Source organism: Primulina tabacum, chromosome 10, assembly GCF_025594145.1.
Source record: "Primulina tabacum isolate GXHZ01 chromosome 10, ASM2559414v2, whole genome shotgun sequence".
Taxonomy (NCBI): Eukaryota; Viridiplantae; Streptophyta; class Magnoliopsida; order Lamiales; family Gesneriaceae; genus Primulina; species Primulina tabacum.
This window is the reverse complement of record NC_134559.1, coordinates 1,618,231-1,639,828: the sequence shown is the minus strand read 5'-3', so window position 1 is coordinate 1,639,828 and position 21,598 is coordinate 1,618,231. Positions and strand designations below refer to the sequence as shown.

General features: G+C 35.7%; 3 protein-coding genes across 6 annotated transcripts; 1 reads left to right on the top strand and 2 right to left on the bottom strand.

Moving 5' to 3' along the window:
* The first annotated feature begins 207 nt into the window (after window positions 1-207).
* Window positions 208-3,267, top strand: LOC142505372 (protein RMD5 homolog). 3 transcript variants are annotated; one of them, XM_075618337.1, is made up of 2 exons: window positions 208-337; window positions 1,830-3,267. In XM_075618337.1, the coding sequence occupies exon 2, from the start codon at window positions 1,854-1,856 to the stop codon at window positions 3,012-3,014; it is 1,161 nt and encodes a 386-aa protein (XP_075474452.1). In that variant the 5' UTR covers window positions 208-337; window positions 1,830-1,853; the 3' UTR covers window positions 3,015-3,267. The 3 variants fall into 3 exon arrangements, with proteins under 3 accessions (XP_075474452.1, XP_075474453.1, XP_075474451.1); XM_075618338.1 differs by having other exon boundaries at window positions 236-332; XM_075618336.1 differs by lacking the exon at window positions 208-337 and adding an exon at window positions 400-798.
* Window positions 3,268-4,823: 1,556 nt separating this feature from the next.
* On the bottom strand, window positions 4,824-7,576 carry LOC142505619 (E3 ubiquitin-protein ligase WAVH1-like). Its single transcript, XM_075618681.1, has 2 exons — window positions 6,998-7,576; window positions 4,824-6,843 (listed from the first exon to the last, which is right to left on the bottom strand). The coding sequence occupies exons 1-2, from the start codon at window positions 7,373-7,375 to the stop codon at window positions 5,164-5,166; spliced, it is 2,058 nt and encodes a 685-aa protein (XP_075474796.1). The 5' UTR covers window positions 7,376-7,576; the 3' UTR covers window positions 4,824-5,163.
* Window positions 7,577-11,843: 4,267 nt separating this feature from the next.
* Window positions 11,844-18,529, bottom strand: LOC142505110 (organellar oligopeptidase A, chloroplastic/mitochondrial-like). Of its 2 annotated transcripts, XM_075617937.1 has the most exons (17): window positions 18,085-18,295; window positions 17,904-17,980; window positions 17,654-17,821; window positions 17,437-17,560; window positions 17,173-17,249; window positions 16,671-16,814; window positions 16,325-16,555; window positions 16,172-16,262; window positions 15,505-15,626; window positions 14,788-14,895; window positions 14,442-14,687; window positions 13,819-13,964; window positions 13,219-13,336; window positions 12,608-12,799; window positions 12,420-12,485; window positions 12,177-12,248; window positions 11,844-12,087 (listed from the first exon to the last, which is right to left on the bottom strand). In XM_075617937.1, exons 3-17 carry the CDS (start codon window positions 17,735-17,737, stop codon window positions 12,010-12,012), a joined length of 1,899 nt encoding a protein of 632 aa, XP_075474052.1. In that variant the 5' UTR covers window positions 17,738-17,821; window positions 17,904-17,980; window positions 18,085-18,295; the 3' UTR covers window positions 11,844-12,009. The 2 variants fall into 2 exon arrangements, with proteins under 2 accessions (XP_075474052.1, XP_075474051.1); XM_075617936.1 differs by lacking the exon at window positions 17,904-17,980 and having other exon boundaries at window positions 18,085-18,529.
* Between the last annotated feature and the right edge of the window lie 3,069 nt (window positions 18,530-21,598).

Sequence of the window (21,598 nt, the reverse complement as noted above, 5' to 3'; positions counted from 1 at the left end):
ATTGAGTAGAGAGAAAAATATTATAAAGTGTGTAGTTTGGTAAATTTTGAGAGTTTGAGATTTTTACTTTTTACTATAAATTTTTATTTTTTCACAACAATTATCATATTTTCTTTAACTTATTTCACTCATCGTTGTTACAACTATAAAATGGTTCACAGGCTTATTCCAGAGTTTCATTGTTCTTCAAAAATCAGAATGGCCCAATCGAACATTGATTATAAAAACATTAGCGGCCCAGCCCGATTGATTATAGCCGAGATTTTTCCCTAACTGCCCCTCCATTTAAAAATCATTGCGATTCTCTCCCCGCACGCTTCTGTTGCTTTCCGGTGAGGTGATAACTCCTCTTCCCTGCTTCGCAATTCGCGAATTATTTATTCGATTAATTGTTATTTTTTTAGTAATTAGTCTTTTGATCTGCATAATTTTTGTCTATTTCACTAGTTTCTTTTTAGTGATTGTTCTTTTTTGTTTGGGTTAATTTAAATTGATGATTCGTCGTGGCTTAATCTTCAATGGCAGCTGTCAAATAATTGGAATTTTTTGATGAGTATGAGTTCAATTACGATTAGTATACGCTCTGAAATTTAAGCCACCTGTTACTACGTTATTGCTGAAAATGGCTATTTATGATTCTCTATTGGCTGTATGTTGGCAGTTGGATACTCTCTGCTCCTTTGTTGGTTTACTTTCTACTTTGTTGATGCTTTTGCATCGAATCTATCCGAGCGTAGGCTCATGGTATTTTGATGAACGATATGAGGTTGCCTGGATGACGCTGAATCATTTTTTATGGTGAATTATCCTTTTTGATTACCAGTCTTTTTTCTGCGAATTAGTTCTAGATTTGTTTAGTTTAATTTGCGCTCATTAACGACCAAGCGTTGCGAAAATAGTTTATGAATCCGATTAGCTTTGACTTCAATTTCAGAATTTCTGGAAGATGCGGTGTTTCCCTTGAAGCAAGCCTATTGTTTATTGAATATTTTCCTATTTAGACTAGAAAATACGTAAGACCCTTTGTATTGATAAACGTCTTTCAAAACGCAAATTTCAGAATTGTTATTATCATGCTATGTACCAACTATACCCTGGTACTGTCCCTTTGCCAAACTCATTAGTTTTATTTATTTAATTTAATGATCAAAGAGTAAGAAAATTTATGTTACATTTAGTAATTAGTATGTTGTAGCATGTTGTTGATCTTGCTAAGTTAAAGATCTGATTGTTGTTAATTTTTATGTGGCGGGTGTCTCAATTCTGAATGATGCCATTTGATGTGTTGTTGCTTTTCCAAAACCAATCTTGTCGCATCATTGCCTTTCTTAGGGAAGTTATCTCCGTTCATGTAGTGAAAACTTGAGTGAACATTTACTTTTCCTAGAATTAAACCGTCGATATTATATACTTGAATTGTCTAAATCCCGTCCATTATCACTCCTTGATATGAATAATGTAGTTTCCTGAAATTAGGCTCTCAGAAATTAAACAGGATCTAGGAACTTTATGTTCATAGTGTTTGATAATCATGAACTGTAGTGGCTTACTTTTAAGTTCACACAGCATTTTCCTTCAATAAGATGATTAATATTCGTGGTGTAGTCACTGGCCTAAGCTTCACAATTCACACAAGCACTGCGATAGTATAATTATTCATGTTTTTATCATTTGGACATCTGTCAGTAGTTCTATTTATCTTGTTCATTGTCACCTTCTCATCCAGTCTCCAGACAATCCAGGAGGCAATTTCCATGTTTTGTTGTTGTCAACAATTTCATGACTCACCTCTTTTGTTATCTACTGAATCATGTGTTTATTTCTTGTAGGTGTCGATCAAATTTAAAATAGAAATGGAATTGAGTCCCATAAAAGAAGCTTTTGATCGTGTTACAAAGAAACAGAGATTGTCATTTTCAAAATCTCAAGAAATAATTGAACAGATCGGACAAGAAATAGAACAGGCTTTATCAAGGATACAATCAGCTCAGGATTCTACGGCTCCAACTGACCATAAGTCAGTCCTCGATGAATTAAAAATGAAGTTAAAGGAAAGAGCTCCACTCAGCCATTTGGAAGGCCCACAAAAAGAACTGAATATTGCTTTGAGCAAGTATCCCAAGCTTCTTGAGAAATCTTTCAATCCTGACATCTCAATGGCTTATCGTCATGTTGATTTTGATATCCACACTGTGAATCAAATTATTGCCAGTCACTTCTATCAGGAAGGCCAATTTGATCTGGGTGATTTCTTTGTAAATGAGTCAAAGGAACCTGATGCTGCTGTGAAGAAATCTCCTTTTCTTGAAATGTATCAAATAGTGGAGGGCATGAAGTATCGGAATCTGGAGCCTGCTCTGAAATGGGCGACAAATAATCACGAGCTTCTTCAACAAAATGGATCTAATATAGAATTTCAACTTTATCGTCTTCAGTTTGTGGAAATCTTACAGAAAAAGGGCAGAGATGAGGCTTTAAAGTATGCTAGAGCCTTTTTTACCCCTTTTGCATCCAATCATATGGCTGAAATCCAAAAGCTCATGGCTTGTTTATTGTGGGCTGAAAGGCTCGATTCCTCGCCGTACGCTGAACTACTTTCTTCCATACACTGGGAAAAACTAGCTGAGGAAATCACACAACAGTTTTGTATTCTCATGGGACAATCAAACGAGAGTCCATTGGGAGTGACAATTGCAGCTGGCGCTCAGGGGCTGCCAACCCTTCTGAAGCTTATGAACGTAATGACAGGCAAGAAGCAGGAATGGCAGTCTATGAAACAATTACCTGTACCCATTGATTTGGATAGAGACTTTCAGTACCATTCGGTATTCGTATGCCCTGTGAGTCGAGATCAAGCAAGTGACGAGAATCCTCCTATGCTGCTGTCATGTGGACATGTATTATGCAAACAATCTATCACCAAGTTATCGAAAAATAACAGCACGAGGCCGTTCAAATGTCCTTATTGCCCAACTGAAGTTGAAGCAGGTCAGTGTAGGCAGTTGTATCTCTGATAATGTTAAACAGTGTATAATGATTGTTCAAATTACTTAATTTGCTTATTTACACGATATTTCGAACTCGTGCTCATCACATAAAAAAGAACATGCTTCTCTGATGAACTAAATTCATGTAATTATGAACTTGGTGTTATTCATAGTAGATGTCGTCGATATGGTATTTCTGCTTTAGTTGTTGCGTAATGTATGGATGGTCTATTGTTTGATGACCGTCATTCAAAACTTAATCCCCAACTTCTTGGTTTTAGTTGCAGTTATATTTCTTCGTAATTATCATGTGTTTGAATTTGATTCTCATTGGTTTTCTTCACTTGAATCATGCTTCATAGCTTTATTCCTTTATGATTTCGGTACTCTTTTTTTTATTCGAGTCTATAATTTGTATTTCTTTCCACTTGCCCATCAGCTATCCACAAGAATAGCTTTGGTCTCTTATCTTTACCAATTTACTAGTAACTTTGACCAAATAAATTTGCTATATGCTCCAAGACCGACAAAAATTTTTGCAAGAGTTTCTCAGCGTATAATATTTCAAACAAATTGTTAATTACGGGATGACCATTTGTCGGCTAAATCTAGGTTAGCCCATTTCCTAAACTACAAAAATAATAAGAAAAATACTCTTTAAGTTTATTGTATTGCATTGTATCGTGACAGATCTTGATTCGACTATATATAATTATTTGCTAATAAAAAAATCACAATTGAGATATATTGAGATGATCTTTCAGTTTGTATAACCAATTGGAAATGACTTGAATTAATTATTTCTGTTGTGGTATTTGGAAATTATCAAAAACCAAACTCCATCTTCCTTGGAATCTAGTGGCCAACTCCTCTAGCAGAACAAGTTTAAGGTATTGTGGTTTTTTTTTCTAAGTATATTTAACTTCGAAAATTTTGTCGGGGATGACTATTAAAAAAAGAAAACATAAGTTTAGATTAAAAAAAATTAACATTTATTAAAAATATTTTAATTGTAAATTATATAACTAATAGTGTCTAATACCATAGCATTACTTACTATATACAGTCCATGCCGATTCTACAACAATGTGACGATTATAATAAAATAGGTACAATGATTGTATAGTGTATTTTTCGGTGGAAGATGCAGTTAATGAGAAGTGAGATATTTATTTATTATTTTCGATTAGATGTGGCGAGTGCAATGCATGCAATAATTGGTAAATAAATGTCTGTTGTAATTTCCAAATCAAGGCCCCTCCCTATATTCTGCTAGAAAAAGGGTCCCTCCTCAATCAGAAAACAATGTCTTGTCCTTATGAGTGTAGGCCCAACTTCATCGTCAATTCAAATTCTTGAATTGAAAGTGAAAATTGGTGATTTTGTCAAAAATCTTGGAAAATTGTCTATATCCCTTTCGTTCTGAACCATGATTATGGAGTTTTTTTTTTTAAAAAAAATGAATCATACTCGATTACTTGCCTTTGAAACCTAGTTGACGAAGATAATATCCTTAAAATATCTTTGAATTCAATCGTGATATGCCATACTAGGCTTAAAGATGATGATTGATTATTTTAAAAAAGCGTACCAAATTAATCAAAGTGGTGGACTTGTTTAATAAATTTATCTTTGTATCCTATGCACCAAACAATTTACTGATTTTGTCCTCTTCTTGATTGCATATAATTTGTTTCCTAAAAATTTAAAAACTCATCCCATCATCAATGTGCTCTGTTTTGTTCTTTCGCCATAAAGATACATATTCCAAAAAACCATAGCCGACTAATTAATTCAGTGTACTTTCAGAAACATCATGAAATATATTAAAAATAATCACTTAAAGAATATTATATTATATTTAATATTTATAAAGATACAAAGTTTACCAACAATATTATTAAAAATTAGTTAAATAATTAAAAAAGAAAAAAATAAATACAAAAACGTGGAGACCCCTCTACCCCCACACAGTCACAGCCTCCATCAATCATACCCTGTAGGGTATTATCTGAGGAAAGCGCCGAAAAGTCTACTACCACTCGCGTCTTACTACTTACTGCCACGCCACTAGGGCCACACTTTTGCCTACTTATTATTATTTTCCTGAGGAAACTTTTTGAGTTTTTTCTACTTTATTATTTCATATATATTTTGTTTCGTTAAAAAAAAAAATCTAAAATCTCGCGTTTTCAAATCCATGTAAATCGCTAACTCTGTTTAGCGATTTCTTCATTATGGCTAATTTAGCTAGCCGTTCAGCTGCTCTCCAGGCGGAAGTGGGCGTTAGTGTCTCAGCTTCCTTTTCGTGGTTGTTCCTCCTTTGCTGCGGCTGATCCTGTCTCCTCGAACTCAACTCCGACAACTCAGCTTCCAACCCGCGAACAAATTCCTCGCCCGAACCCGATTGCAGAATGAGAGCCCGAGCTGAAGTTAACATGTGGTAAGCTCCGGCAATGTCATTCCTATCGGCCATTCTCCTACTCTCGGCCAAGGCGCGAGTGGTGACAAAGAGGCACCTCAGACGTTGGGATTCGCGAGTGGATGAGGACCCGATCACTCGTGGACACGGGACTCCAACTGCCCCTTCTTTGTCGTGTATCAGCTCTTGAGTTGACGGGTCTTTGTACTGGCATCGGACAGACAGTCGGCGGTGGGCCACGGTGGCCCCCACAGCGTACGAAGATTGGACTTTCATTTCGATCAACACCTCTCTCTCTTCGTCGGAACACAAGTCACCCATTTTACACCAGCTTGCTCCGGATCCGAGAAATGTGGCTCGACCTCCGTGTGAGGAATAAACCGCCGAGACCTCACCGGGAGCCGAGTCTGGCGTAAAACCTAGCTGAAATTTTAAATCTTGGATGACGATGCTTAGTGAGTTTGTAATACATTTCGCGAGAGTTTCATCCGGCAGCTCGTTCATACTCACGCTTAGGTTCACGGAATGTAGTGGGATTTCCGATAATAAACTGTGTGACACGGCAGAGCCACCACGGTGGCCGTCGGAGAATAGCATCATGGCAGCGACCAGGTTTTTCTCTCGGCGATCCTCTATGACTTTAACAGCCTTTTTGAGGGAATCCACAGCGCTCGTGGCACTGTCGTCCAAGGGGACGATGGTGTCGATTATTCGACGCGCAGCCTTCTTCCCGGCGGTTGTCATTCTCCGTAGAGGTAATAAACGCTTTGACGTTGAGGAGAATGCCACGATAGAGAAGCGGTCTGCGGCGGTGAGGGAAGAAACCACCGTTCTCATTGCTTTCTTCATCAAATGAACCTTTTCTAAATTCATACTCCTTCCAACGTTAACCACGGTCACCAAATCAATAGGAGCTCTGCGGGCGTGCTTCGAACTCACCTGGGGAGCTCTGATTTTCAAAACAACAGCATAAGTTTCACTGCTTTTACGAACAGACACCACAGCCGTTTCGGGAAACAGACCAAACTCCAATTTCTGCATTTTCACTTCCTTCAAAACCACATTATTCGCAGCGAAAAAACCTGGGAATTCATCATTTCTATCCTCGTATTCATCGGATTCGGGTATCGGGTTGAATCTTTCACCAGAGGTTGGACATGACAATGACTCATCATCGTTGTAGACCTTCAAGATTGATTTTTTTACGTCTCTTTTCTGTTCAAAATCTTGTGCGCGATTTTGACTTGGGGCCGGTGTTGATGGCGAGAGATGAATGTCCTTCCACGTGGAATTGCAAATCGGACATGTAAGCGAACACTGCTTCCTTACTTGGGCGGCGACGCACGGAAAATGGAAGCTGTGGCGGCACTCCGCCGTGAATATGGCGGTTGCTTGCCCGGTCTTCAGTCCTTCCAAGCAAATTTCGCACCTACTCTGCAGAAAGTACGATGACGACAAAACAGCAGCAACAGAATCATTACCAAATTATGAGGAGCTAATTATATCTAAACAACTAAAGAAAGATTCTTCATCTTTAAAATTCTCTATGTCATGAATAAAAAGAGACAATAGCATAAAAATTGTATACCTTAGATAGGCGGAGGCTTGTTTTGAGCAGAGAAAAAGTGGAGGGGGAGCGAGGAGAAGAAGGGGTAGAACGATTGAAAAATCTCGGACCAATTCTAGTTTTGCAACGAAGTTTCGGACTTTGCGGAGCAGAACTCGCCTGAACTACTGCAGCCAGCCTTTCCGAAGGTGTATTTACGGTGGTTCGACACCGGAGAGTGGGGATAAACATAGGCTGAGACCGCATCCGAGGGGTCGAAGGATTTGAGAAAAACCCACCAAATCTTGAGCCAATGCTCAGACTTGGATTAGTTTCGGGTTTCTCTTTGATAAACGGTGAATCCCTTTCTTGATCTTTCGGAACCGAAGTGCAAAATGCTCTTCTCCATCCCAAAACCATTGTGTCAAATTACCAAAAGGAGTAAAAGCTCAACTTCCTGAAATATTATAGTTTTTTTCCAATCGAATATCTCTGATTCGAACTGGGATTTGTTTTTTTTGGTGAAAAAGTTGAAGGGATGGAGATGAGAGCTAAAAGTGGATTTGGTAATAGAGAAGACAAAGGGAAGTAGATGAGGAAGAAACATAGACCCAACAGAGATAAAAATCTTTTATTTATTTTTCTCAAACCCAAAAAGACCACAACAAAAGCTCCAAATAACATTATATTTATCTGAATACACTGTGTCTCCTTCTTCCATTCATTTATTTGAAATTTATTTAATCGTATTTAGGAATCCGCTGCTCCTTTTTTCCAATATATATTGGGATTTGCCATTTTAAGCTTTCTAGTCCATTTTTGTTTGGCCATTTGTTTTTGGTATTTTTTTGAAAAATAATATATCGAAAGATGTGGTATACATTATTTTATTTTCTACTTACTTATGAACTATATTCCATCAATCTTAAATATATATATACACTACATTTCTATATTCGTTTATTTCAAATATATTTTTTACTTTTTATATTTATATTTAAAAATATTGTTTTTACCAATATAGCATGTTATAATTTTTTTTATAAATTAAATGAAAATAATATGAAATTTGTTTGTATATAATGATTTTCTAATCATCTCATAGATGACAAGATGATTAGATCTCTTGTGAGACGATCTCACAAACTTTTATCTATGAGACATGTCAACCCTATCGATATTCACAATAAAAAGTAATACTCTTAGCATAAAAAATAATATTTTTTTCATGGATGACCCAAATAAGAGGTCTGTCTCGCAAAATACGACCCGTGAGACCGTCTCACACAAGTTTTCATCTTGTAAGATTACGCAGTGTTATGTCATTTCATAAATTATTTATGAGCATTCAACATTGGAAATGTGAAATCTGGAAACACATTTTTTAAAAATGTTTGATTCTATAGTATAGAAAAGAAGATTACGAATTTCAATATACCTTTGTTTTTTGTTTTTTGTTTTTATATAAGTTAAAAAGTCAAGTTACAAACTTTGAATAGTAGGTCTCTTGTTAGACGATTTTACGAATTTTTATCTGTGAGACGGGTCAAACCTACCGATATTCACAATAAAAAGTAATACTCTTAGCATAAAAAATAATATTTTTTCATGGATGACCCAAGTAAGATATCCGTCTCACAAAATACGACCCGTGAGACCGTCGCACACGAGTTTTTACCAACTTTGAAACATGAATACTATCAGAAATTTCCTAACTCAGAGTTGGAAACGGATATTAATATTTATGATCCCATCTAAACAGGTTATTTTATCACCCGAATTTAATTATAAACAATCAAATCTACTGAATCGAATACACCAAACAAACATTGGAGATGGTTTTATTTTAATTTTTTTTCTAGTAAAGGTATTTGATTATATAATATAATATATATTGGTGTTCTGAGTAATTTGAAAAATGACTTGCGAACGAAGGTTACTTAAAATATATTTAGTCTCTATGAACACTCGTATATAATGATGACAAGTAGTTTTAATGTTAATTAAATTAATATATGATTTTTTTGGAGTAAAAAATAGAGAATAATTGGGATGGGTTTGTAAGGGTATTGACTTTTGATTAGCATGGTAATGGGATGAGTTGGTGGAGAAAATATGATTAGCACCATCGACCAATAATTCTACATTTGTACCAATTACTAATTTATTATTATTATTTAACCTCATCGGTCAATATAAATAATAAATATATAAAAGTATGTATGCGAAGTGTTCGGTGCATTCTCACCCACATTATTACTTAATAAATGTGACGTTTTGGTGCATCTTCCTTTGGGTGTTACACATCTTCTCCAAACAATATGGCGAGGAGAGTTGGGTTTTCGATCAATCATCTTTCGATGCGTGATGAATAAATCTATGAGTTAACACAAAGTGAACCATTGTAGTCAGATGAATCGTTCTAGATAAATCATGTGTGACAAACTCGATCGAAAATATGTTTGTTGAAACAATCGAATCTCCGACCACTGACCAAACGTTCAATCTAGTCAACCAACTCAGATATCATTAAGAGCGATTAGAGTCATCTTTGATATCTCAATTTGTCTCTCCAAAACATGTTTTTGGGAATATATTTAGTCTCTATGAACACAAGAACTTTTTTTTTTTATAACAAAAATAATAATTTTCACAGCACATATAAAACGACTCAATCCATCTCATATAAATTTAGTCATATATAAATATGTAAAAAAATTCTTATCTTGTCAAGAATAATAATTTAAATTTACGTATGCTTGGTAAGTAGTAAATCTGTGAGACACTTGTATAATAAAAAAATAAATAAACAGAGTAAAATGGTGGTCAATGATATTTGGGAATCTTCCATTAGTCTCCATCGTGTGGCGACCAGAGTAAGGATTATTAGCTCATCTTCCCCATGTTATTGTCTGCAAATCCCACATTAATTATATTTACACATGCAATTAGCAAAACAAAGCTAATGTTTATCCTTAATATTATCATAAATCATGCTTATTAATTAATTAAAATACGAGACAAAACTTGTGTGAGACGGTCTTATGGGTCGTATTTTGTGAGACAGATGTCTTATCTGAGTCATCTATGAAAAAATAATATTTTTTATATTAAAAATATTATTTTTTATTTTGAATATCAATAAGATTGATCTGTTTCACAGATAAATATTCAAAAAATCCTCTCACAAAAAATAACGTGAGGCGAAAGCAACAACGTACCAAAACAACACACAGTAGGGTCCTTCTGGTCTCTTGATTTGACCACTTAACACTAACTGTTCACTCACGTTTTGTCCAGAATTCTGTTTCTCCGCCATCCGGTCCCTAACGCCGTTACCTATCTGTTAAATTCGTCGGTCCTCGGGAATTCCTAAATTGACCGGCTCTGCAAACCTAACCTAACCACAGTCTATCCTACCCTACTCTGTCCTCTTTTGGAATTTCCATTCGTACGGTTAACCGAGTCTCATCGCTCGGTGATTTTTTTTTTTTTTTTTCAAAAATGAAAAAATACAGTAAAATGGCCCTCAAGGTAATCAGTATGATATATAATTCATCAGATAAACTACCATTCCACACATCAACTTGACATATCCAATTAATTAATGCATAATCTTTATTTAAATATTATATTTGACACTCAGGCTCAAGATTCTTACACGAAAGATGATGCTTTGTATCAATAATGAAATTCAATATATAATAATAATTACCTCTTGAGATCCCATTGCTTCACCCTTACTTTTAGTAAAACACAACGAATTAATAATCACGAGTGTGACAACATAATTCATTTGGTGAACTTGGAAAATTATTAAAGCTACAATTATTTCTATAACTTATTAAGGATTAATGTGTAGAATTACGCTGCATCAACCCTTTAGTACAGCATGATTGTTTATCATGATGTCTATTGACAAGCAAAGGCCACGATAAATTAACAAGGCAATCCGCCGTGCACATTTATACGAACGTCAATGAGGTTACACTCATATATTTGATGTGATTAAACATAAAATAATTGTACATCTCATATGTGAGTGTCACTTTATCGGTACTCAAATCTATGTATATATATATATACACGCAAAGCATTTAAGGTACATTATTCTAGAAACAAGTGGCATCAACGAAAATGGACACTGTTGGAGTTGGAGAATTTGATTATTAATGTAACTAATCTCATAATTGATAGTCTAATTATTTGATGGATCTTAATTAATTACTTACTCGTCCTGCTGAGTTGGTTAATAATTAATTTTTTGGCATTCTTTTCCAATCAAATTGGTGGTTTCATAAATTTAACACATTAATGTACGATAAAGATTTCACAGTGATAATAACTTGATAAATGACCCATCCGACAACATTTCGAATCTTATCATTGTACCAGATACTCGGCGTCGTTTTGTGAATGAAAAGCCTTAATTTCACATTCAAAAATAAATAAATAAATAAATAAAGGAATGGTTTTAGTGAGATGCAATAATGGTTGTTGAGCAGCAGAGAAATGTGGCAGCTCATGGTACATATGCTGAGACAGTTTGCTTGATAGCAACTAATTGAAGTGATTCAATGCACTGTGTGGGGGTGATAAAAAGAACCATTTAAGACGGTCTTTAAGAAGTTCATGCACTGAAATTTTGTTGAAGCAGAGTTCTCATGGAAAATATTTTGATCTTCAATTCAAAGGATTTACTTAAAAAGATCTTATTAAAAAACATTAGTGTGATTGCAAGTATTTACTTCTTATCTTTTAGAAGGTGGGCTATGGTTTATGTAACATTTAGTAATTAGTTACAAAATCTATAATCCATATGAACCTCAAAATCGCAACACTTCCACACAATATAGTAATAGCACATTCGCCAGAGTTACAAATGATGTAGATAAACAAGCAGTCGAATTCTGACTAAATGTAGGGAAGGGCATTAGGACCAGTTATCAGAGCACAAGAAACATTTCAAGTGATTTTTCTCACTAAGCCCGCCAGTACAAGAAATTTTGTGTTCCTTTTTTATCTTTCTTTAAGTGAATATGTCAATATAAATCTCATGCAACTTGCAACAATCCGTTGTGCCTAAGCAGGGCCTCTGGTGAGGGTTCACGCCCTCTGAATTCCACGAACACCTGAGAGAAAACAAGCATTTCAGCACAATTAGAATAAACAATTTTTTAGAAGGTTTGGTTAAAATGTTGAATCGGTATCACTTCTATACCTCTAGCGGTGGCTTTCCTCCCCCAAGGGCAAGAACCGTCTCCCGGAATCTATGGCCTGTTTGTTTTACAGCCTGTTGTAAACATCAGCAATCAGTTGGAAGATTGTGGTGATAATATTGTGCAGAATTTTCATGTCTATACATTTAGCTAGGTGAATTCAATCTTCGCATTTCGAAGAAAGAGAACAGAATATTTAAAACTACATCTTTTTAATTGAACTATTAAGAATTTTGCAGGCATACTTCATCATTGTCCAACCCAACATCCTCAAATGCTGAGAAAGCATCAGCGGATAAAACTTCAGCCCACTGCACAGTTTGAACATCAATTACTGTTAGAAAGGGAAGCCAAGAAGGAGGGTCTCAGCATGAAAACATGGCCGTTGGACATCATTTGTCATCCGACAAACAGAAGGTAAAAATCATTTCACCTTGTAACTGTAGTATCCAGCTGCATATCCACCGGCAAAAATATGACTAAAACTGCAAAGAAACCTATCTTCAGGAAGTGGAGGGAGCAATTGTGTTCTTTGAGAGACCCTTTTGTCAACGTCGTAGATTGACTCTGAACCACCAGGTTCATACTTTGTGTGCAATTCAAGATCAAGAGTTGCGAATTTCAGCTGCAGCACACGAGAGACGACAAATAAGTAATTGTCTATCAGAAGGCTACACCATTGACTAAAGGCGGCAGAACTTAATGGTGAAGTTAGATGAGAAAGCATGTCCAATAAATACCCTATATTGTTGGAAATTGTGAGTCATCATCATATAGAAGAAAAAACTTTCATGTGCAAACTTAAACACATTTACCATGAGAACATTTCCATAACAAAAACAAAACACTAACACACATATTGCTTTTCCATGTACAAGGATGAGACAAAGTTGGCATTATATGCAGATAAGCTTTAATCTCACCACTTGAAGCAAAAGAATAGATCAAACTTTAATTAACTAAAATTGAAGAAATATCAATAGAGTTATCAGACAGAATAACCATACACAGGACTTCTGATAAATAAAAAACAAGAGACCAGACCTGTCTAAGACTCGTCGAACCAGCACGGAATGTCCTAGCTGCAAGAAGCTTTTTGTAAACGTCTTCCGGAATAGCTTCTCCAGTTTCATAATGCTTGCCAATACTCATCAAGGTATCTCTGCATTAAGTGTCGGCATCCATCATAACACACCAAATTGAAGGTCATGATCATCGACAATTTTTAGAGTCATGACAATCTGAAGTGCTCCAAATAGAACTCAAGTTGGGAACGACTTTTGGAGACATCAAGTTAACGCACAAAAAAAGTAGTAAGACCCAACTCTAATATTAACCCGCAATATGGCTTCAAAGTTGCCCAAAACCAAATGTATCCAAGTGAAATCTAGCACAATTTTCATTTAAATTGGTCGTGTACCATGTAGCACAATTTAGGTGACAAAATGAAGAAAAAATTGTAACTGGCCAACTGTGGAAATGTTGATGGAGGAAATTATTCAATTACAGCTGCTCTTGGGAGAGAAGAAAAACTACCAGATTATTTAGTCATAGAACTTGCACTGGTACTCGTTCAATAAAAAAAATGTGGTTTGAGAATTTGATTAAAACCCAAGACTGACAGTTGCAAGACAAAATCCCTACCTATGGTAGCACCAATTTTCCATAAATTGGGAAGGCAATTCCACAGCATCCCACTCTACATTCCTTATACCAGCAACCAAACCCTCATCTTGCTTTGTTAGCACATGCTGAAGGGCATGACCAAATTCATGGAAGACTGTCTCAACCTAACATTAAATTATAACAATTACTCATTTAAATCATTTAAATTAAAGAAAAACAAATCATATTGTAATGCATCATAATCAAGATAGGAGTCTGACAGTATCAAAACAGATAAAGACTTCAACCGATAAATAGGAGTCTGACAGTATCAAAACAGAAAAAGACTTCAACCGAATCAAATTATGCTCTCTAGTTAATAAAAGATAATAAAAATCATTCAACATAATTTTGTCTGAATTTTGTGGGAAAAAGTAGCATCAGGACAGTTTTTAAAAGATATCGAAGGATATAAATTTTATTAATGATTAATTAAGATTTCATTCCATCGTATAGACACAAAAATAGGCCTCACTCCAAGTATTATGATCAAATTGGTGGAGCAGGGCCAGCCTAGTCGGCCAGTACACTAGTATGATTTCATGGTCAAATCATTTTAAGAAACAGATTTAAGACATATGAGCAAATATGAGTGCTTCTACCTCACGAAACGTCATAAGGCTAGGCTTGTCTCCTACTGGTGGCATTTGGTTGCAAACCATATGAGCAACAGGTAACCTAGCACTACAACCATCTCGCGACATGACACGACTTCGACCCACCACTTCATCCATCCATGCTCCTCCTCGTTTTTCAGACGGACGAGAATATGGATCAAAATAGAAGAACGCGATTGGGGTACCAAAAGAGTCATTAATGCTGTAAAACCGAACGTCGCTGTTCCATACCTATAAATTATAACAATGGCTATTCAGATGAAAAAACAATGCACCACCAGCCAAAAACTCTCACTGGAAAAAGAAAAGAAAAGCAGATGGAAAGTCATACCGGAGCTATACCATCTGCCTGTTCAATATCGATCCCAAACAAGTGTTTGGCTAGACTGAAAAGACCATCCATAACTTTAGGCAATGAAAAGTAAGGGCGCAATTCTTCCTGTTGATATTAGAAAAGGTAACCACCTAAAAAGGTTATCTATTTAAGAAAGGCAAATGCAATAAAAAACAAGAAATGTTGGCATAAAATCAGTAAATTAAAGGAAAAGCCAGAGCCAAAGCCAAAGCCAAAGTGACCAAGGACTCTGTTCAATAGAAAATGCACCTTCAAGAAACTAATATTTAAAAGGGAACGTTCCAACAGTTGTCAAAACCTAAATTGGATATTTTAAACTGGAAGACATCAACATATATGAAATACTGCAAGGAAACCCAAACAAGGATAACAGTGGGGTTCTTCCAATACCAAATAAATACTATGAATATATAGCAACTTCTTCCACACAATTTAGGACTAAAAAAGAAATAAAATATGCAATACTGAGAGATGTTCCCTTTCTGTGCAAAGTATAACTGCATTAAATAAAAATAAGATGATAAATACTCCCTTGATTCTCTATGAACGAAAACGGAGATTTAAAAGATAAAAATTAACTTTGGAATGCCACTAAAAATGTGTTGATAAGGAAGCAACAGAAACAAAAGTTTGAAACTCTCAAAACTAACCAAAAAATAAATTCCGAGGAGAAACAGAACCAAGGGATAGCACCTCATTTATTTCATATTTTGATTCACGAAGTCTCTCACTCCAGAAGCCAATATCCCAATGGTTCAAGTTATCAGCTTCTGGAGCTCCTTGGTTTCTTGCGAAAATTTTGAGATCTTCGTTATCTGAAAAGATCAAGGAAAAAATAAAACATTCAATAAATGGCAATCAGAGAACGATGTTTTCCTTTACAAAGAAAAAAAAACAATATGAAAAAGTGCTAGAGTTACAGTAAACTTTAATAAGATGGGAAATGCTCATTTTCAAAATTCTTGCCGAGATTAATCTCATATTGACGCGTTAACACTTTTGGAGCATTTTCCAAATTCTTGCCGAGATTAATCTCATATTGACGCATTAACACTTTTGTTCGCTATTCAGATTTTGCTAAATATTATAAAGCATCATCATTCTTCCAAGTTTAACAAAACAAAGAACACTCCATTTTTTTCCCCTGAAATACAATGAGGGATTGTATATAAATTAATGTTGAAGATGGGCATGTAGTGTGTGTGTAGTATAATTCGGTTTATCATTAGATGCCTTCTTCCTGTCTCTCATTTATTTTACTTCAAGCAAAAATGCTAACTAAATTCTCGGAAGAAAATAAGAAGAGAAAAAAAAAAGCACACTTGCATGGTTCTGAAAGGCTGGTAATGAACTACCATACCTTGTACAGCAGGATCCCAAGATGCACTACGTAGTTTTTCGAGGAGCTCTCCTGCCTTTTCAACAGTTGCCATCTTGGTCTCCATACTTACCTGATAAAAGCTACATAATTAGGCATATCCGACAGAATTATAGATGAAATAACAACTCATACCTCCGCATAGTTATTGTAACCGAGAAGCTTAGCCTTTTCCAACCTAAGCTTCAAAATTTGGTCAATAATTGACTTGTTATCCATATCTTCACTAGAAGCACGGGTTATATAGGCTCGGTAGACTTCCTCGCGCAGTGTTCGATTTTTAGCATGCTGCATAACGGCCATAAAGCTTGGGGCATCCAATGTAATTATCCATGGCCCACTCTCTGCAGTAGCATTTTCATGTCCCTGTTATCAATAGGAGAAACATAGATAATGTAGCTCAACAGATGGCATTATATCCAATATTGCAATTCACAAATTAGAGCTATTACTTAAATCATTGACATAATTATATAAATACCTTAGACACTGCTGTTTGTGCAGCCAACCCGAGAGCCGAAGCTGGCAACCCTTCAATGTCTTTCTTCTCTGTTATCAATTTTTCAAACTTCTTTGTCGCATCCAAAACGTTCTCTCCAAATTTTTGAGATAGTTTTGCCAATTCCTTCACATTCATTTGAAGTGACAAGATTAATGATCCTAGAATAGTGGTCATAAATAATACAAAAATATGGGAAATTCACTAAAAGCATAGGGTAACCTGAAAAAAGGTGAAAAAGTAAACAAAAAGTAGATTAGCCCCATTTCAAAATTTACGCCAGAATAACATAAGAAATCCACAATGAATATGGGTTCTTACAATATGGAACAGGCGAATTCACATACATGTCAAAATTTTCCCTTTTATAAGCTCCCAATATTATTCCCAGAGGTAATTTCAAATTTACAGTTTAGAAAGCATCAAATACAATACAATAGTTCCATCTAAATGGCCTCCAGCATCGTCAAAAAATGAAATATACCTGTTCAATCTTGTTAAATTCCTCTCTTTTATCGTCTTCAAGGGCAATACCACTCAAAACAGCATCCTTTAAATGTGCTGCAAAAGCAGGTCAGTGCGAACAATTAAGATCAACATCCAAAATCAAACATCTACCCATGGCATGGAACAGTAAAGTAATCCAAACTTGAGAAGGCCATTCGGTCCACATCAACTAAAATGAAAACCACTCCACATGAAGATCATAAATATTGTAATCATATGATAGAATGGTTGCAAAACTTACACTCGACAATCCGTTTTCGAGCATCACTCAAGGTATCCCATTCATGTGATTCTCTAACAGCTTTGAATGCATGGTAAATAGGCTTACTCTGACCTAACTTCAGCTCAAAAGCTACTTTGTCGGGCTAGATGGTAACAAGGAAATGAAAAACTTTTAGCAACAAAAATAGCCAAACAAAATTAACTCAAAAAAACAAAAACAAAGCAACAATATGCACCTGGACTTCTTCGATGGCGGCACGAAGCTCAGCATTATCTTTAACCGCTTTGAGATGCGAAACGACACCCCACACCACAGCCATCCTGTCGACTATCCTCTCCAGTGGTTCCACCAGCTTTGGCCATGTAGGTTCCACTGTTCTCTCCAGTTCCTCTAACTCTAATTCCTACAATTACACAAGCCAATTAAAGAAACTGCCAGCATTAATTGGTACAAGAGCCCATCACTTTTAGCACGTCTTCATTTACCTATCCTTGTATAGTTATGCAGCTTAAAACACATACAGCTACAATACCACTGACCCTTCCTGGGCTTGAACCAAAATCTAATAGAACGATCAACCCAAAAGACAGGACAAATTATTAATCCCTATGTAATAACACAAAATGAATCACAAATAACACAACCTATTATTTATCAATAACTTACAAGCTGTTTGAGCAACGCGCGGATGCCGGGACGCACATGCTTAGCCAGGATCGAATCGAAGGGTGGGAAGTAAAACTCCCCCAAGAGCGGATTACTTTCGGAGTCCGAATCCATTCCCGCGTGAGTCGAGCCAGACACCGTTGATGAAACGGAACCGGAGAACGATCGAACCGGGGTAAATGAACCGTGACGTCGCTTAACAATGGTCGATTTGGGAAGAGCGTTGGAGCGAGGTCGGAGAAGGCAGAGGGAGAAGGAGGAGGACCAGAGGGGGCAAGGATGGGATTTGAGAGAAGCGTAGGGATAAAAAGGGAATTGGGTTCTGGGTTTGGGGAAAATGGAATGGGATTGAGCGAGAGATGGTGAGGCGGGTGGCCATTAAAGATAACAGCAAGATTGGTATAACAAGAAATTGGAGATGCATTTTAATGCGTGACGATTGAACGGCTCGGATCCTCATTTTCGTTTTGGTTTGATGATTTTTGTCAATTCGCCTATAATGGAACAAACATCAATCACATCACAATTTTTTTAAAAAATATTTATAATAATAATTATACATATTTTTTTAAAAAAACTAACCAGTTCGTGTCATTAAACAACCGATAAATCGTTTGTTTACGAATGAACTAAGAAATAAAGTAAACATATTTAAAAAAAACTAAATTCTCTTAGATGCTAAACTTTGGCCAACCAGTTCGTGTCATTAAACGATCGACAAATCGTTTGTTTACGAACGAACTAAGAAATAAATTAAACATATTTTTAAAAAAAACTAGGTTTTTTTTATATCGTAAATTTTAAAATCGACCTAATTGATTCAAATATTATCTTTTGTTGTAACGAAATATAACAATTAAAGTTTAATCAAACAATAATAATGTTGATTATCATAGATTATCATTACTATATTATCAAGTTTTTTTTTTTATTAATTGATTTAGTTTCCTAGGAAAGCATTGGCAAAACCAGATGGGCCCTTTAATCAGAACTGTAGCTGGACCCAAATTGACAATATCAAATTGAAAATCCAATGTAGCTTTCCCAGGCCAGGGTCTCATCGGCTCGGAACATGTTGGTTGGGCTGGTCAGCGTCCTAACCTTGGTTGTGGCCATCGTTTTATTGGGCTGGTTTGGCCCACTGTCAAATACAGAGAATAATAATTTATTAAGAAACTAAAATAGGCGATCGACCTATTATATCCAAAAATAAAAAACTAAAAATATTATAGATAAACAATTTCTTAGAAAAAATTATAGACGACATTGTTCCCATTTGTTAATGTTCATGGAAATATTTAATTTATTATAATAAATATTTAATTTAGTGATAAAATTAAAGATAATGAAAAAACTCAATTCCAGAGATTTGAGAATGATGGAAGGACTTCCGTCGGTCCAATTTCCGGTAAATAAGCAGAGGGGCAGATTTGCATATCTATATTGGAATATGTAGACTGAGAGAATAATGGGCTTTAACGAATGAGTACAATAATTGTTTTTTTTTTTTTTTGGGGGGGGGGGGTGGGGTGGGGTGGGTAGGGGTCCCTCGGTGGACAGAATACAGACAAAGTTCCTCTGGCAATACGCAAATCACATGCTTCCTGCATAACTTGTCCCACCGTACTACAAATTAAATTATTTATTTTTGTTTATGAAACAACATGAGTATGGGTGAAATGATTCAATATTATTGATCTTAACTACATAATTACTTTGTTTATTCACAAAGCCGTGTAATAAGTCAATCTGCTTGTTGACTCAGCGACCAGTCACGTCGTACAAATTGAGAAGTTCAAGGAAAATTTCAGTCAATCGATAAAAAAAAAAAATACTATTTTCCCGACTCTACCTTACGGTCAGCAGGTCATGTGTGCTTTTTTTTTTTTACTTGTTCGATATTTTACATAGTTTGAAAAAAAAAATGGTGTCACTTATAATCATTAAATCAATTCTTAAAATATTTATTTCATAAAATAAATTCATTTGTTGTACTTAAATAAATATAGCTCCAAAATTTATGCTAACGCATGCATTCTACCAACTTGTAATAAAGAAACTGCCCCGTGAGGTTCGGCACCTCTTCAATAATAAACATCTACTCTTGAAGTCGAAACATGTGCAAAAATAGATGGTTCAACTTATGCAATCACTGTATATTTATTTTACCAATTTATCCCGTTATTTTCGAGCCTATTTAATGGCATACCACCTTAGTCAATGAACAAGGAATTGGATATATATATTAATCAGGAAGTCACTCTGGTTACTTTTCACGATCATTCACTATGTATGTTTATTAGGATGTCATTTTTGTCCATTTACCATGTAAGTTTATTAATTTACCAAAAAAAAATTCAATTTTAATCATTTTAAAGTCTGAATAGACCACTTCTTTATATTTTATTTCAACTTGTAATTATTTTTTCACCTAAGTACTCATACGAAGATGGACGTGTCCATAATATTGCATCACTTTATCATGTTCTAGCTCCATGTCCATATAAAAAATATCTAAGTTTTTTTTTTAAAAAAAAACGCAAACTAGTTAACTAATAATTTTACCCGAATAAAAATACATATGGTATACACTGTTATATTTAATTCGATGTTCATATATATTCTAGCTAAGATATAAGCCTACAAAAAATTAATGTGAAATGGTACGTACATGTATAACTCCAATACGTAATTTCAAGTTAAAAAATCCATCTGAAAATTATAATAAATAAATAAAAAATCTAAAAATATGAAAAATAGGAAGCCGAAAGCCCCAAGTGAGGATAAACATATATCCCCCACGCTCCCACTTTGGATGTCATATTCCCTCCCAACAAACTCACAAATTCTTATCTACATTAACAAACTCCCCAAACCACCATCGCATTCTCTCCTCTACAAAGGCAAAAATGGGCGGCGGCGATGTACTCTACCGGCGGCCATCCTACCTCACCAGCTGCATGTCACCGTCGTGTGTCCCCGTGCACGAAGACTACTCTCGCATCACCCCAAGCATCGACAAGGGCGGCGGCTTCCGCAACCGTCGCCTGCGTAAACTCCTCCGTAAGATCGTGAACGAAAGCAAGATCACCATTATGGGGCAGCACAAGCCACAAAATTTCCAATACGACGCATTAAGCTACTCCCAGAACTTTGACGATGGCTGCAGCCACAGAGATGAGGAGATATTCTCGCTGTCAACGAGTATTTCAAGATTTTAGGCGATGCCGCCGCCGCCGCTCCTTATGTATATATGTGATTGGTATTAAACTCTTGCCTCGAAATTTTTGGATCGGTGTTCGATCCACAGCTTTTTCAAGAGGGTTACGAATAATAACTAGATATACTCGCATCTGTAATGTGACACTTGTTCACCAAATTATATATAAAATCTGATCAGAATTACTCTTGTTTGATAGCAGAAAACACGTAGTCCGATCCATGCCACTCGGTTTGAGCGTTACAATTTGGATATTTCTTGAATATAAATTCTTGAATGTGAGTTTGTAATTGA